General features: G+C 35.7%; 1 protein-coding gene across 6 annotated transcripts in view; it reads left to right on the top strand.

Annotated features, from left to right (window-relative positions):
* The window catches only part of TTC33 (tetratricopeptide repeat domain 33), a 35,481-nt gene extending 27,520 nt beyond the window's left edge, over positions 1-7,961 (top strand). For all 6 annotated transcript variants that reach the window (XM_033109818.1, XM_033109816.1, XM_033109815.1 and 3 more), the window contains exons 3-5: positions 161-242; positions 1,681-1,812; positions 4,859-7,961. In XM_033109818.1, the coding sequence (XP_032965709.1) occupies positions 161-242; positions 1,681-1,812; positions 4,859-5,212 (568 nt within the window). In that variant the 3' untranslated portion in view covers positions 5,213-7,961. The remainder of the gene's footprint in view (positions 1-160; positions 243-1,680; positions 1,813-4,858) is intronic.
* The last annotated feature ends 8,705 nt before the right edge of the window (positions 7,962-16,666 follow it).

Here is a 16,666-nt window from a genome sequence, read left to right as displayed (position 1 = left end):
CTCTTCATCTCTTAAATTTTCCTGCATTTTGTAACATCATTATTATCAGTTCTTGAATAGAGATATTTTTTGATAAACAATTATTCCTTGGTATCTGGTTTTTAAATTTGCTCAAGGACTTACTGAAAATATGATATTAATGTAACTCTAACAACCACAGATATCGAGAGGCTATTCAGAAGTGGGATGAAGCACTACAGTTAACCCCAAATGATGCTACGCTGTATGAGATGAAATCACAGGTAATGATTATGGAGAATTTCACTTTCGTTATAAAATTGCGCTATGTTTGTTTGGTAAGCAATGATGCATTTCCTTCCATTTTCTTTTTAAAATATAATTTACATGGAAAAAAATAAGTAACCATATTATTTATGGCTCTTCCTTATGTGTCAAATTAGAAATTCGTTTATCTTCACCATGAAGTTAACTGGTTTTTCAACCTATGGTAAAATACGAGTAGATAGGTATCTTTTAAAAAGTCACTGGTGATCTCCTACATAAATGAAATGTGTCTGCTTTCCTTGGAAATTAATTGTAGTGGACTTAGAAATAACTTAGTTCCTTCAGAATATGGATAGATTGGATTTTGGATGATGATGTTTCTCTAAAAATGGCCTACTCCTTAGGAAACAGTCAGAATAGACTCAATTTATTAATAGTTTAAAAATAACATTTGTGCTTAAAAACACGTATCTAATATTTTGTGAGAATGTTGATAAGGAAAACCTCTTAAATTAGTTATCCAAGATGTTTCAAATTTCAGAGCATTACACATATTTTTGGCAGGGAATAGTTACAATTCAGCCTTGATCTACACACCTAACAGATGTCTTATTGATGATGATCTCAAACATAGGACACAGTCTTTATCAGCTTTGATTTTAGTTTATCCAGGAAAAACCCAAATAAATTATGTCTATTGAGTGAAGTGCTATGAGGACCTTCATTTGAATGTCTTTAATTTTCAATTTTGAATATGTATATATTAAAGGCAGGATTTGTGGTGAACTGTGTGAAATGAGTTGTTTAATTTGTAACCTGATAATGATGGTTGTGTCACAAATTTTGTGAAATGCATATGGTCCCAAAGATTGTAGATAAAATCCAGCCCTTTCCCATAGATGGAAGGTGGAGGGTTCTGGAACACACTGGTTTTTATGATTTGTATGGTATGAAGAACTCAATTATGGGGAGGCTTGTAGAGTGTTTAAATGATTTTTATAGCAGGGAGATGTTCCTAGGGATAGGATGGGTGGTTGAGCAAATTTAAATTTACCTAGTTTAACAGCAAGACCTGGGGTACCCTAAAAACGACATTGAAACCACATTGTAAGTAGAATAAATAGAAGTGGAATTGATACTTCAAATAGCTCAGAGCCACCGTGGCTAAAGTATGACAGCATGGTTTTGACTAGATGGATGATAGGGTTCAATAATTAGAAAGGGAATAGTTTATATTTTTATAGTTATTTCAGGAGTAGGAAGAAGAATATAATTCCTGGCCCTAAATGGCAGAGGAGGGGGTCAAAACCACTGAAATGCTATAAAATGCTATGTTTACCAGACTAAAAATACATTTTTAAAAATAAAAAGGGTTGTTTATGTATGGTTATCCGTTAGTAGTTGGCTAGTTTATGAATATTACTGACAGGTTTTGTTTCTTCTTTTTGGCTACAGGTCCTTATGTCTCTTCATGAAATGTTCCCTGCAGTTCATGCAGCAGAAATGGCTGTCCAGAGAAATCCACATTCATGGGAGTCTTGGCAAACTTTGGGACGTGCTCAGCTTGGATTAGGAGAGATAGTCTTGGTAAGGAAGTCAGAAGATTATAATGCTGAAATTTTATTTTGACATGTTTTTGATCAGCTGAACCTAGAAGTTAGTCGTTTATCAAATATATATATGCAAAAAATGAATAGCAAACTATCTTTTAAAGGTATTAAGCTATAAATACAGATCAGAGTTAGTATTGAACATCTTTTTCCATTATCAACACCAATTATATTAGGGTTAGAATATTTTTCAGGTGCTTGAAATCATGGAAATTAAAAAAAAATGAACACAAAATGTTGGCATTTGGTAAACCTTATTTAATTATAAAACGAGCAACTTTTAGGTTAGTTCTTTTAAATTTACCACATTATGACATGGTATCAGTATAACCATGGAGATGAAGCCACCAAAAAATTTTGCTAGGGAGGGAAAAGGTAGGATATGGGAGCGTAATGGTGAGAAATGGACTGAGAAGTTGCTAGGCTTAATGAGGGGAAAAATGGGGAAGGGTAGAGCTTATAAAAATGAAATACTCATTGTGTAAAGTTTACTATAAACTGGTACTTAGTGCATTTCTCAACTTTTCTGGATTATAGTTTGTAGGTTGCAAAGGCCAAATAGGTGATAATTAGCTGTGAGAATTGTCCTGTTTTTGTTTTGGCAGGGCATATATATCCCTGACAACTAAATTCTTAAAAATGTAGTAGTGCCAATTTCATTTTTGTCGTTAAGTAAATTAAGATTTTTCATGCTTTTGTTGGCCTTTCATGGTTAAAAACAAAGCAAAACAATAAAAAGCAAAAGTTTCTTTCAAGGCTAAAATTATTGGTAAACCCTCAATTTAACTGTGCTAGCAATGGCTTTAGTAAGCTATGGATACCTTAGGTTTTTCTGATACTCTTGTAAACATATTATTATTTCTGTTTACAAAAAAGGGTGTTTGTCATAGTCTCAGAAATAATAAGTAGGGAATGTTGATGAGAAAAGAGTTGATTGGAATAACGTAACTTAAAAATGATAATCTAAAACGAAATTCACGGTGAACAAAACCAGTTTAACCAAAGGCCATTTTCTTTCCTTGCCATTTAATATAGACATCTTTTCTCTCCTGAAGTCCTAAACCATACCAGAATTGGAAAAAATAAATTCACGGAATTTAGTTTTCTAATAGGTTAACAGGATTACAAACAAAAACTTATCATATAATACTTTTTCCCATTTCTACTTTATTAAAAACTTAATCGGAGCAGCCGGTTAGCTCAGTTGATTAGAGCACGGTGCTCGAAACAGTAAGGTTGCCCACATGGTTGATCCCCACATGCGTCACTGTGAGCTGTGCCCTTCAGGACTAGATTGAAACAACTACTTGACTTGGAGCTGATGGGTTTTGGAAAAACACACTTAACTAAATAAAAGTTTAAAAAAAAACACACTTAATTATTATCTCTTTTGCTTATAAGTGCTTATGGTAATGGGAAAAAAATCTCTAGGATAGAATGTTTAGCAAAAATTTCCCTATAAGGAAAGAAAATATACTGCAGGGGAGACTACAGAGATACTTTGAATCAATCAATAAAAGCAAAATTAATATTTCAAGTTTTTAAAATGAGAGTACTAGTTCAACTTTTTTTTTCCCTATGGATAAGATTCAGTCCATTATGTTGTGAAATTCTTGGAGAAATTAAAAGTGTTATTTTGTCCTTATTTAATATTTTTATAGGGCTCTACTTAAAAAAATTTAAATTTGTAAATTTTATATAAACTTAATTCTTTTGAAAGACTGGAATGATTAAAAAATGACTTTACTCAATATCATAATGAAGGGATACTATGAAAAATATATTGAAAGCAAACTAAAATTTTTAACATCTAATAATTCTTTATACACACACACACACACACACACACTGGGGTTGCCAAAAAAATGTGTACAAGTGGACACTTTGGTCAGCATTACTCAAGCAGTAGTTTGCCTTAATCAGAAGTGTCTGGACGCTGATGGTAACCACTTTGAGCACCTCTTGTAATTGCAGAAGTCAAATTTGACTTGTATTCATTTTTTGTTATCGGTATATGTTGAGTATTACAACTTTAATAGTTTTTCCCTTTCTTAAAATGTGTATACATTTTTTTGGCACCCTCTGTGTGTGTGTGTGTGTCCATATATATATGATTTCTTCTTTAACTCAGTTGTTATTTATTTAATTTCCACATATTTGTGAATTTTCCAGTTTTCCTTTTGTTATTGATTTCAAGTTTTATTCCATTGTAGTCAGAAAAGATGCTTTGGGTGTCTTCTTAAATTTATTAAGACTTGTTTGCAACATAACGTGATCTATAAGGAAAATGTTCCACATGAGCTTGAGAATAATGTATATTCTGCTGCTATTGGGTGAAATGTTTTGTATACGTCTGTTAGGTCTCTTTGCTCTGTAGTGTTGTTCAAGTTTTCTGTTTCCTTATTGATCTGCTATAACTGTCTATTTCTCCTTTCAGTTCTGTCAATGTTTATATACTTAGGTGTTCTGATGATGGGTGCATATATATTTATAATTGTTATTTCTTTCTGGGGAATTAACCCTTTTTTCATTATGCAATGTCTACCTTTGTCTCCTGTGACACTCAATACATGTTAGCATTATTATGATCTAAGTTCCAGGCTTCAAAGGTGTGTATTCCTGGTACCTTCCTGATCATGGTTTAGCCTAGGAAATACTTAGATTCATATATTTGCTGATCTGCAGAAGCTGAGAAATGCATTTGCGTTGTTTTGAACCATAATATGGACTCTTAGTCCTCATCAGCAATTTATGTCAGTCACTTTCTTTCACACCTTTATAACATTTTTTTTCCCCATCATAACCATCATCTAGTGGTTAGAGTATAGTGCTAACTTGCATCCTTTAAAAAATATATATATGTGTATATACACATATATATGTGTGTGTGTGTGTGTGTGTGTATATATATATATACACACACATATATATATATGTGTATATGTATATATAGTGGATTATGTTCAATACACTCATTTTTTAAAACAAAGCCAATGAAAAACCCTGACCTTTTTCCTAACTAGGCAATTCGAAGTTTTCAGATAGCCCTTCACATCTATCCAATGAACCCTGAAATATGGAAAGAAGACCTTTCTTGGGCAAGAACGCTTCAGGAGCAGCAGAAGGCAGCCCAGAGGATTAAAAAAAGTGAAGCGCCAGCGGAAGTAACACATATCTCACCAAAGTCGATTCCTGACTATGACTTTGAAAGTGATGAGATTGTTGCTGTTTGTGCAGCTATTGCTGAAAAACAGAAGACAGTTTCAGAAAATAAAACAATGGTTATTGTGTCAGCTTCTGGGACTGTAGAGACTGTAACTGAGAAGGAAGATGGTGCTACACCACCAGATGGTTCTGTTTTTATCAAAGCCCGATGAAGCATAGCAGGAATTAATTGAATCTGTCTTTTTGATTGCCACTTAAAGAGTTAGGAATGGGGGCATTTACTCTTGAGAAACAGGGTAAAACTCCTGTTTGTAAAATAAGTTTTTCAGATGAGACATAAAAACTAAATGGTAGAATTATTGTATAGTGTTTGGACTATGCTTTGATAAGTTATGATTTAAACTTCGTAAGATTAGAATTCTGAGTACAATGGTTTTTGATTAATAAATTTAATCCAAATATATAAATGAATACATTTTAAAGACACGACTTGAAAAGTGAATTCTCAAATAGTGAATAACTTGATGGCCAGTGTTATTAAAATGTTGATCGTTGACTTCTGTTTTATGATAAAGGAGGTTGGTGATTTCTTCCCCTCCTAAAAATATACTGCTGTTACTATTCGCTCTTCTATTTTTCTTGTTTCATTGGAGTAAGTCTGTCACAAAGCTTGAATATTTTTGACATTCATTGTGATTCAAAGTTGTCATTGGTTATATGTAGATTCTTTGAAAGTTGGGCTGGCAATGCATGCAAATATGTACATTCTGAACATTTTCTGTATCTTCTCTTATTCTGATTTGTGCTTATATTTTGACTTTAAAATTATGATAGCGGTGGTAGTTATCGCCTTCAGTGTTGGATGTGTGAAGTACTAACAAGTGTAAGAATGATGGTTTTATTTTTTAATTGTTAAAGTAGATAGTCCTTACCACAAGTGAGTCATTTTTAAGATGTGCTTTTTAAAAACATGAATGGCTCTTCTCCAGCTACATCATAAATTGTACTGCAGTGTTGTCCCAGTCAAAAGCAGTATTTTCTTCATTTTTAAAAGCTTAAAAACCTTGAAAGTAACTTATCTTTTGCTTGTAACTTTCCAGCTGATGGTTTGGTAGTCCTTTTCTAGATAACTTGTTTGGAACTACTCAGTGAAATGAGAAATAATCACAATTTTAAATAGCTAAATTATATCTTTCTAAAAATAAAAAAGTAGGGATGTTATTATTAGAGTGCCAGTGAGTGACTAAGTTAGGCACAACATACATGGAAACTGAAATGTGATTTATAGTACGATCCCATGAGTAAAGAAGAATATATTGAAGAAATAGTTCTTTGAAACACCATAGTTACATCCACAAATCAATACTGTCACTGCTAATGTGAATTATTATTTTTATACTGCATATATTGTAGTGTAATTATATAAAACTACTGGGTACTGTTACTTCTGATACTCAGGAAGCTGTTATTGGTGTAAAATTAATTTTATCCTTTAGTAAGTTACTTTAAGAAATCTTACCTTGTTTGGAGCATATAAATAATGGTCTACATTTTTATGAGATGATTTTTAAAATATTTCTTTTAGTGGAATGTTCACCTCTTTTTTTTAGAGTCAGAGAAGTCGGCACTTGCCTTGAAAAGTATTATATTTTCCCCCAAAGTTATATTGGAAAGTTAGCTCTGGTTAGAGAGGTTAGTTTTAGAATGATCCGAAAAAACGCCCACAAATATTAATTATATTTTATTTTGTTAAATAAGAAATATTCTCAAAGGGTAGATAGTTGGGTATCTAGAGAAGTGAGCACTTATCATTTGGTATGTTGTTTTAAGTAATGGGTATTTGTTTATTGTATAATTTGTGAATAGTTTTTGCTGTATTTTAAAGATTTGCCTATTATTTTGTGTTGCTAGCTTTTGAAAAATTAGATTTATTTTTTTCTCATGTAAAAATGAAATATGTAAAGTATCTTGTATGGTGTCTCGCATCTGAAGTACTCAGTAAATGCTAGCTTTTTCTATGAAGATCTTGAATTAGTTTGGAGATATTTAACCTCTATTTCTTCTGACTGTAAGAAAGCAGAACTTTCTTTGTAATCTTTTCCTTATCTGAAAGTCAGAAGTCACTACTTCTGATATTATAGGACAGATGGTTTATCAATTGGGGATTCTTATTGGTATAAGGTCTATGTTCAACCCCAAGAGGCAAGACCCAGGGTGGAGTGCATGTAGCCACTAGATTCTGTTGAAGAACCCAGTGTTTTCTCTGTGTTGACAGGGGTAGGCCAGGTTCTTCCCTTCCTTACTCACATGTAAGACATAAGATGGTTTACACATGAGGTGGAGGAAAGAAAGAAATAGTGAGTTATGGAGAAAGAAAGCAGCTCATTTCTCTAGGCCCCCAAAATGCTTAGCTAACACTCTTCTATGCATGAAGAGAAAAATATATATATTATTTTATAAGGATGTGAATAGTGATATACTGAAATCTGCTAAGCTTGTTAACTGTAATAACAAATTCTTTTGAATCAAAAAAAAATTGATGTTTGTGATAATATAAAGATGTTTAATATACTTTGTGAAACAACACTGAACACCAAAATTATACTGTATATAATTTGTATTTTTCTTGTTTAAAAACTGTGTGGCATAGACACTCATTAGTCAGAATACTACACATCCAGACCATGCCTGATAATTTGAGAATCACATATTATTCTCTAGACAACAGATTCTTAGATTGTATTCATCTTAAATGTGCTAACAAATACTACATAAACATTGAAAAGTCATGCATGGTATAAATAATAGAAGTTAAATCTACTGCAATTGGGGTCTATGTGCAAAATTTTATGGTACCGTTGTAGTCTAAGAATGAAAACCTTTTAAGTTGATGTTACATGGCAAAACTATAACGAAGACTTAAATAAAAAGCTTTGTCACAGAAAGCTGGAGTTTCCCTGATTATAACTGATCAATCTGGTCTGTTTAGTTTGAAAATTATGCTTTATGTAATGACGTCAACAGCTTATTTCATTGCCCTTCCCAGCAGTAGGACATTCTCAATCATTTCTTTAATTTCAGGCTTTGTGAGTCAGAAGTGCTTCTAAATTGACTCTGGACTTTGATTTCATGCCATAATATATCTAAATGACTTGTGAGTTGACACAAGAGCCATAGTTTTATAATTATCTTCAAATCAATGACTGTATTAAAGGTGTGGGGTTTTTTTTGAGAGATTACTATTAAACCGATGGTATATTTGCAATTGATGGCATTTTAGGATTGAGAAAGTAATGTGTTTTTTTTAAACCAGTAATACAGAAATGTGTAAATGGTTTACTCATTACCAAAGTAAATTGAAATATGTCACTTTACTCATTTGCAATTAAATTATGTTCACTTGAATTGAAGAGGAGTGGCCCTATAGCTAGTGTACCATGAATTGTGCCTTAATGTGTGCTGTGTGTGAACTTCACCTGTTTTATGTGCCAAGGTGAAAAAAAGGTTGAGAAATGTTGATCTATACTTTGTTGGGAAGGCAGAGGGTGGAGATGGCTTCTGTTCATAGTGCTTCTTTGGACATTCATTAACCAAGGAGTCCTGATCTGTCCCTTCCTTCCTCCCTCCCACCTCCTCAAGAGAGGGAGTTCGGGATAAATAACTGGACATAAAAGCTCTTTCTTCCCTTATTTTGGATTTGTCATGCCTGCAGAGAGCCTATGAAGGCTCTCCCTCTGCAAAGAAAGACCCATGGTTATGCAGGACTGCCCATGCCTTGGTGAGCAGGTCTAATTCTTGGTTTGATATTAGGTGGCCGTTGTTGGCACAAACCTATATTACATCCTCTAACCTAGACTTCTTCAGCATTAGTCTGATGTATTGAATCTATCTGCCTGACTCTTTGTCTCTCAAGTGGCCTACAAGTCAGGGGACAAGGGGTATTAATATGACTCCCTCTAACCCTGGCAAAACTTTGAAGTATAGTGCAGATTATACTTCAAAATAAGCATGAGTCAAAAACCAAATAGGGACTTTTAAAAATAATTTTAGATTTTTTTTTTTTAATCATGGAAATTTGTTGAAGATACCATGTTTCCCCGAAAATAAGACCTAGCTGGACCATCAGCTCTAATGCATCTTTTGGAGCAAAAATTAATATAAGACCGGGTATAATATAATATAATATAATATAATATATAATATAATACCCAGTCTTACATAATATAATTTTTATTATTAATATTTGCTCCAAAAGACACATTAGAGCTGATGGTCCAGCTAGGTCTTATTTTCGGGGAAACACGATATTTAAAAAGTCTACTGACTTTGGAATTGTGATAGACCACAATATTGACTCTAGATTTAATTGGAAGGAAAGAATGTGAAATGAACCATGATATCGTCTCCCCATCCTGTCAACTTTCTTCAAGTATAATTTGCATATAGCAAATGCACCCATTATATGTTTATAGTTTGAGGAGTTTAGACAAATGTAAGCATCTAGTCAATCACCATTACCATCAAGATGTAGAATATGTCCACCAACCACAAAGTTCTCTAATGCTCATTTGCAGTCAGTTCTCCACTCCCAACAAACAGCACTGTTCAATTACTGATCTGCTCTCTGTGTCTATAAATTGGGTTTGACTTTACTGGAATTTCAAATAAAGATATCATACAAAATGTACTGTGTGTCTGATATTTGTTGCTCAGCATAATACTTTTGAAATCCATCCATGTTGAGATCCTTCCATGTTATTGTGCATGTCAGTAATACGTTCATTTTTATTGCTGAGCATTATTCTATTGGATGGATGTGCCACAGTTTGTAGCTTTTCGTATCTGTTGGACATCTAGGTTGTTGATGAATATCTCAAGTTTTGATCTATTATGAATAAAGTTGTTAGGTATATATGTCACAAGTCTACGTGTGGATGTTACGTTTTCATTTCTCTTGGGTAAATACCTGGGGGTGGAATTGCTGAGTCTTATGGTAAGTGTATGTGTTACGTTAGTTGGAGATGGTGAAACTTTTCCAAAGTATTTGTACCATTTGCATTCCTACCAGCAATATGTTAAAATTTCTGTGGCTCCGTATCTTTGTCAGTGCGTGGTGTTGTCATTGTTTTTAATTTGAGTGATGTTAGTGACTGTGTAGTGGTATCTCATTGTGGTTTTAATATGCGTTTCCCTGATGGTGTTTAGCATCTTTCATATGCTTGTTTGACATCTGTATATCTTCATTTGGGAAGTGTCTGTTCAAATATTTTGCCCACTTTTTGTTTGGGTTATCTTATTATTGAGCTGTAAGATTTTTTTCTATATTCTAGGTAAAAATCCTTTACATATGTTGTGAATATTTTGTCCCTATTTGTGCCTTGCCATTTTTTTTTATACTTTATTTATTTATTTAGACATTCAATATTGTATTAATTTCAGGTGTACAGCATAGTGGTTAGACATTTACTTGTATATAATTTAAGAAGTGATCCGCCTGATTAGTCTAGTACCCACCTGGCACTATGCATAGTTATTACCATATTATTGACTGTATTCTGTATGCTTTACATCCCCGTGACTATTTTGTAGCTACCAATTTGTACTTCTTAATCCCTTCACCTTTTTCACCCTGTCCCCTAAACCCCCTCCTATCACCCTAATAAGTCTTGTACCCATTTGATGCCATACATAGTTATTACAGTATTATTGACTATATTCCTTATACTATACCCTATATCCCCAGGACTACTGTGTAACAGACAATTTATACTTCTTAATCCTTTCCCCTTTCTCACTCACCCCAAACCCCCTCCCAAAGAACATAACTATCGAAATGTTCTTTGTATCTATGAATGTGTTTCTGTTTTATTTATTTTACTCTTTAGAGTCTACATATAAGTGAAATGACATTGCATCTGTCTTTCTCTGCCTGACATACTCCACTCAGCACAATACCCTCCATGTCCATCCATGGTGCCGCAGACGGCAAGAACCCATTCGCCTCCATGGCTGAGCAATATTCCATTGTGTATATGTGCCACCTACTCTTTATCCGTTCATTCATCGACAGACGCCCAGGCTGCCTCCACATCTTGGCCATTGTAAACAATGCTGCAATGAACATACAGATGCACATGTCCCCTCAAAGTAGCATTTTGGGTTTCTTCAGGTAAATGCCCAGAAGTGGGATTACTGGGTCTTTCTTTGTCTCTTGTTCTAACATTTGTTTTAAAGTCTGTTTTGTCTGGCATAAGTATTGCTACCTCAGTTTTGTTTGTTTGTTTGTTTTGTTTGTTTGTTTCCATTTTCATGAAATATCTTTTTCCCATTCCTTTTCCTTTCAGTTTGTGTGTGCCTCTTGATCTGAAGTGAGTCTCGTAGGCAGCATATGTAAGGGTCTTATTTTTTCATCCAATTAAGCACTCTGTTTCAATTGGAGCATTTAATCCATTTACATCTAAAATAATTGTAGGTAGTTAGTTATTGCCATTTTATTCATGGTTTTGATCCTTGTTTTCCTCTTCTTAAAGAAGTCCCTCTAACATTTTTTGTAATGCTAGTTTGGTGATTATGAACATTTTTAGCTTTTTCTTGTCTGGGAAGCCCTTTATCCTTTGATTCTAATGATTGCTTTGTCGGGTAGTCTTGGTTGTAGGTCCTTGCTTTTCATCACTTTGAATGTTTTCCTGCCAATCCCTTCTGGCCTACAGAGTTTCTGTTTAGAAATCAGCTGACAGTCTTATGGGAGCTCCCTTGTAGATAACTAATTGCTTTTCTCTTGCTGCTTTTCAGTGTCTGTCTTTAACTTTTGGCATTTTAATTATGATGTGTCTTGGTGTGGGCCTCTTTGGGTTCATCTTGTTTGGGACTCTGTTCTTCCTGGGCTTGTATATCTATTTCCTTTGCCAGGTTAAGGAAGTTTTCTGTCATTATTCAAATAGATTTTCAATTCCTTCTTCTCTCTCTTCTTCTGGTACCCTACAAATGTTAGTATGCTTGATGTTGTCCCAGAGTCTCCTTAAACTCTCCTCATTTTTTTGGATTCTTTTTTCTTTTTGCTGTTCTGATTGGTGTTTGGTGCTACCTTATCTTCTAAATCACTGATTCAAACTTCTACTTCATTTAATCTGTTCATTCCCTCTAATGTATTCTTCATTGCAGTCATTGTATTCTTTATTTCTGATCGTTTTTTTTTATATTTCCTATCTCAATTTTTATGTTTCCTGTCTCTTTGTTGAAGTTCTCCCTGAGATCATTAAGTGAACTCTGCATCTGTTAGATTGCTTGTCTCCATTTTGTTTAGTTCTTTTTCGGGAGCTTTGTTCTGTTCTTTTATTTGGGACATGTTTCTTTGTCTCCCCATTTTGGCTGCCTCCATGTGTTTGTTTCTATGTATTATGGTAGGGCTGCTGTGTCTCCCAGTTGTAGTAGAGTGGCCTTATGTAGTAGGTGACCTGTGGGACCCGGTAGTATAGTCTCTCTGGCCACTAGAGCTGGGTGCTCCAAGTGTGTCTCTTGTATGGGTTGTGTGTGCCTCCTGTTGTAGTTGAACCTTGGGTGCTGTTTGCATATCACTAGGAGAGATTAACCCTCAGGCTGATTGGTTGTGAGGACTGGCGGTGACTACAGTGGAAGAGCTGTTGTGCAAGGGCTGACCCTACAGAGCAGGGTTGACTTTAGCGGGGCTCTGGTGCCTGCCCAGTCTGCCCTTTGGATGTGTTGTCCTTGGAAGTAGCTGGGTGATGCTTTGGCTGGGTCTGACACTGGCCACTGGGTGTGCCAGCCTGGGGTATCCTGGGGGAAACCTCTGCAGGCAAAGTTTAGCTGAAGCCTGTGCTCTGCCCAGGGCCACCTGGTATGAGCCACAACGCAATCCGCAGATGGCCACAGCCTGCATTGGGCTTAGAGGTTCCTCGAGGGACTAATCTGCGAACTGAGGCTGACTGTCCTATTGCTGGGCTTAGGGCTGCTCAGCCAGAGATATAGGACATGCTGAAGCCAGATGCTGCTTGTTTAGGTTTTGTGAACCTTTGAGAGATTTTAGGAAAGTCTGCAGTGTGAGCGGACAGATTGTACAGAAAAGCCACTGTAAGCGGCTTGGGTGCGCCCAAAAGTTGGGTGTAGTGGGGTCCCTGGAAATCACTAAATTGGGGCAGATGAAGAGTGTTAGCCAGTTTGATGGAGACTCAGATACAGCGTCTGCACGCAGGGAGGGGAGAGGGCTCAACAAAGAAACAATGGCTTCCGCCAGCTTTTTCATCCGGGCGAAAGTTGCTCCTTCAGCCTTTGCACCGAAGCCAGACAATTCAGTTTCTCCCCGTATGTCCCTGGTGCCTTTCAAGCTGCTCCCCCAGTGCTGGAGCTCAGAGAGAGTGAGTCCATAAGCAAGTAAGTCCGTGCGCGGTTCTTTTAAGAGGAGCACCTAGGACTCTAGCTGCTCTCCTCACTCAGCCACAGTCTCCACTGTTTTCACAACCAGAAGTTACGGAGACTTCTCTCCCTGGCACTGGAACCCTGGGCTGAGGAGCCTGGTGTGGGACTGGGACCCCTTGCTCCTCGGAGGGACCTCTGCAGCCAAGATATCCCTCCCTCTTTTTAATGGTCACACGTGGCTCTGAGACCAGCCTATTCAGTGTCTCTGCCCCTCCTGCCAGCCTCGAGGAGGCTTCTTGTGTATGTCCGTAGCTGTAGGGCTTTGGTTCAGCAAGACTTCAGGTGATTCTCAGTGGTAGTTGTTCTGTAGTTCAGTTGTAATTGATGTGGTCCTCTTGCGAGCTTTTTGTCAGATTTCTCAGCTGCAGCAGTTTCTCAGAAGCAAGCAGCATCTCAGCCAGTGAGTTCTCCTGACTGACTTGCCAAAACTCAGGGTGGAAAAATAATTTTTTTCTCGCCTTCCTGTGTTTTTCTGGCTAGACTAATAATTAAATTAATACGAGACAGATTAGCAGGAGAAAAAGTAAAGTTAAATGACACGTATCCTTCCTGTGTATGGGAGAGACCAAGAAAATTGAGTAACTTCCCTTTTTGTTTTCTTAATGATACCTTTTGAAGAAAGAAGTCTTTAATTTTGATGAAGCCAATTTTTCTTTTTCTGTTTTGTTTGTACTTTATGCTGAGAAATCCGTGCTTACTCTAAAATCAGAAAAATTTTGTTTTCTGCTAGATATTTTACAGTTTTAGCTTTCACAATTAGGTCTGTGATCCATTTCAAGTAAATTTTTATGTGTAGTATGAGGTAAAGGTCAAGTTTTGTTTTGTTTTTTTGATGTCCATTTATTCAAGCACTACTCATTGAAAAAACTATCCTTTCCAGTTGAAATCCTTGGCATCTGTTGAAAATCAAGTCACCGTGTATTGAAAGTTTGTGCTCTGTATTTTGTTACACTGATCTGTATGTCAATTCTTCTGCCAATACCCTGTCTTGATTACTAGCTTAAAAATTGTAGTCTTAAAAATCAGTGTGATTTTTCTAAATTTGTCTTATCACACTAAAATTGTTTTGCTATTCTATTCTAGTTTCTTTGCCCTTCCATATACATTTTAGAATCAACTTGTCTCTCTCTACATGCAAGTCAGCTGGGACTTTTTATTGGAATTGAGTTGAATCTATTAATTAGTTTGGAAAAAATTGCCATCTAACAATGTCGTATCTTTGAATCCATGATCATGGTATTATAACTCATTGTTTTAGGTCTTTAATTTCTCGTAATTTTTGTTGTTAGTTTTTTGTGAAGCGGTCTTGCCCATATTTTTAAGTTTATGCCTAAATATTTCTTATTTTTTGATGCTATTACAAAGAGTATTTTTAAAATTTCATTTCCTAATTTTATTTAGAAATACAATTGATTTTTGTATATTGACCTTGTAGCCTATAAGAGTCAAATATTCTCTCTTGCTAGGAGTCCATTTTTCTCTGGTTTCATTTCTGGTGTACCTGGAGAACAATCACGAGACGATACTTGCAGCATCTTAGGCTCAGGTTTGGTGGGGGAGTGGTGGAAGAGAGCAAATTTCATGGCTTGTGTTGTTCTGAAACTAGTACAAGTGATTTAGTGAAAATGAGTATTTCTGGGTTAAGGTTTATGGCCAAAGGCATAGCCAACACTAAATACAAATTTGCCTGGATTTTTCCATGGCCCTTTGTGTTTGTGGCTCCAGTAAGAAACTTGTGGAGAGAAGTCACTGTGCTTTGGGAAAAAACTCTTGCATTCCATGGCCTTCTGGTCAAAGTACCCTTAATAGCTCTAACAATCTTACAACCTTTTCTAACATATTTGACCTGGTTGATTAGATTGTCAGATATTATGAGATCATGTTAAAATTACCTGTCTGCTATATCCTGTTGGAACCAGGTAAAATTTCACAGCAGCCAGTTAGACAATCAGAACTTTCTTGCACAGAAAATTTGAAGCTCTAAATGGTTTGGAACATGTTTTCCACAACAAGAATCCATCTTTGCATAACAGAGCTGGTAAGACTTATGAATAAGTGTGGAAGACGAACAATGTTGGAGTTTTTCTTCCTTGGCTATTCTTTTAATAATAAGCCAGACTCAAAAATAAAGATATTGTTGTGGACTGAATTGTGTCCCCTCCCAAGTTCATAGGTGAAGCTCTAACTCCCAATCTGACTGCATTTGGAGATAGGGCTTTTAAGGAGATAATTAAGATTAAACGAGGTCATAAGGGTGGGCCCTAATCCAATATGACTAGTGTCCTTATAAGAAGAGAGACACCAGGGATGCCGGCGCAGAGAAAAGACCATCTGCAAGCCAAGGAGAGGCCACAGGAGAAACCAAGCCTTTCATTACTTTGATCTTGGACTTGTAGCCTCCAGAACTGTGAGAAAATACGTTTCTGTTGAAGTTACTCACTCTGTGGTACTTTGTTAAGGCAGCCCTAGCAAACTAGTAAAGCCATACAACCCAATTAAAAAAATGGGCAAATGATTTGAATAGACATTTCTCCAGATAAGACATACTAATGGTCACTAAGGACATGAGAAGATGCTCAACATTATTAGTCATTAGGGAAATGCAAATCCAAACCACAGTGAGCTACCACTTCATGCCCATTAGGATAGCTATAATCAGAAGCATGGACGATAACAAGTATTGATAAAGATGTGGAGAAATTGGGACCCTTGTACATTACTGGTGGTACTGTAAAATGGTACAGCCACTTGGGAAAATAGTTTGGCAGTTCTTAAAACATTAAACATATAGTTATCATTATGACCCAGCAATTTCACTGCCAGGTATATAGAGAATTGAAAACATGTTTACACAAAAACTTGTACATAAATGCACCTATCTGCATTATTAACAGCCAAAAAGTGGAAACAACCCATCAACCGAAGCCTAAACAAAATGTGGCATATCTAGACAATGAAATATTCACCTATAAAGAAGGAATGAAGTCCTGATTCATGCTACAACATGGATGAACTCTGAAAATACGCTAAGTGAAAAAAGGCAGGCAGTGAAGGCCACGCATTGTATGACTGGAATGAATGCAAATGGGTATGTGGTTTCTTTCTGGGATGAGGAATATGTTCTGGAATTAGCAGTGATGGTTGCACTCTGTGAACATACGAAAATAATTTACAGGATGAGTTTTATAATACGTGAATTATATTTCAATTAAAAAAAAGAATAAGCCAGAATC

Source organism: Rhinolophus ferrumequinum, chromosome 7, assembly GCF_004115265.2.
Source record: "Rhinolophus ferrumequinum isolate MPI-CBG mRhiFer1 chromosome 7, mRhiFer1_v1.p, whole genome shotgun sequence".
Lineage (NCBI taxonomy): Eukaryota > Metazoa > Chordata > Mammalia > Chiroptera > Rhinolophidae > Rhinolophus > Rhinolophus ferrumequinum.
Note: the sequence above shows the minus strand (reverse complement) of the source record. Positions and strands in the feature narration are given on the sequence as shown.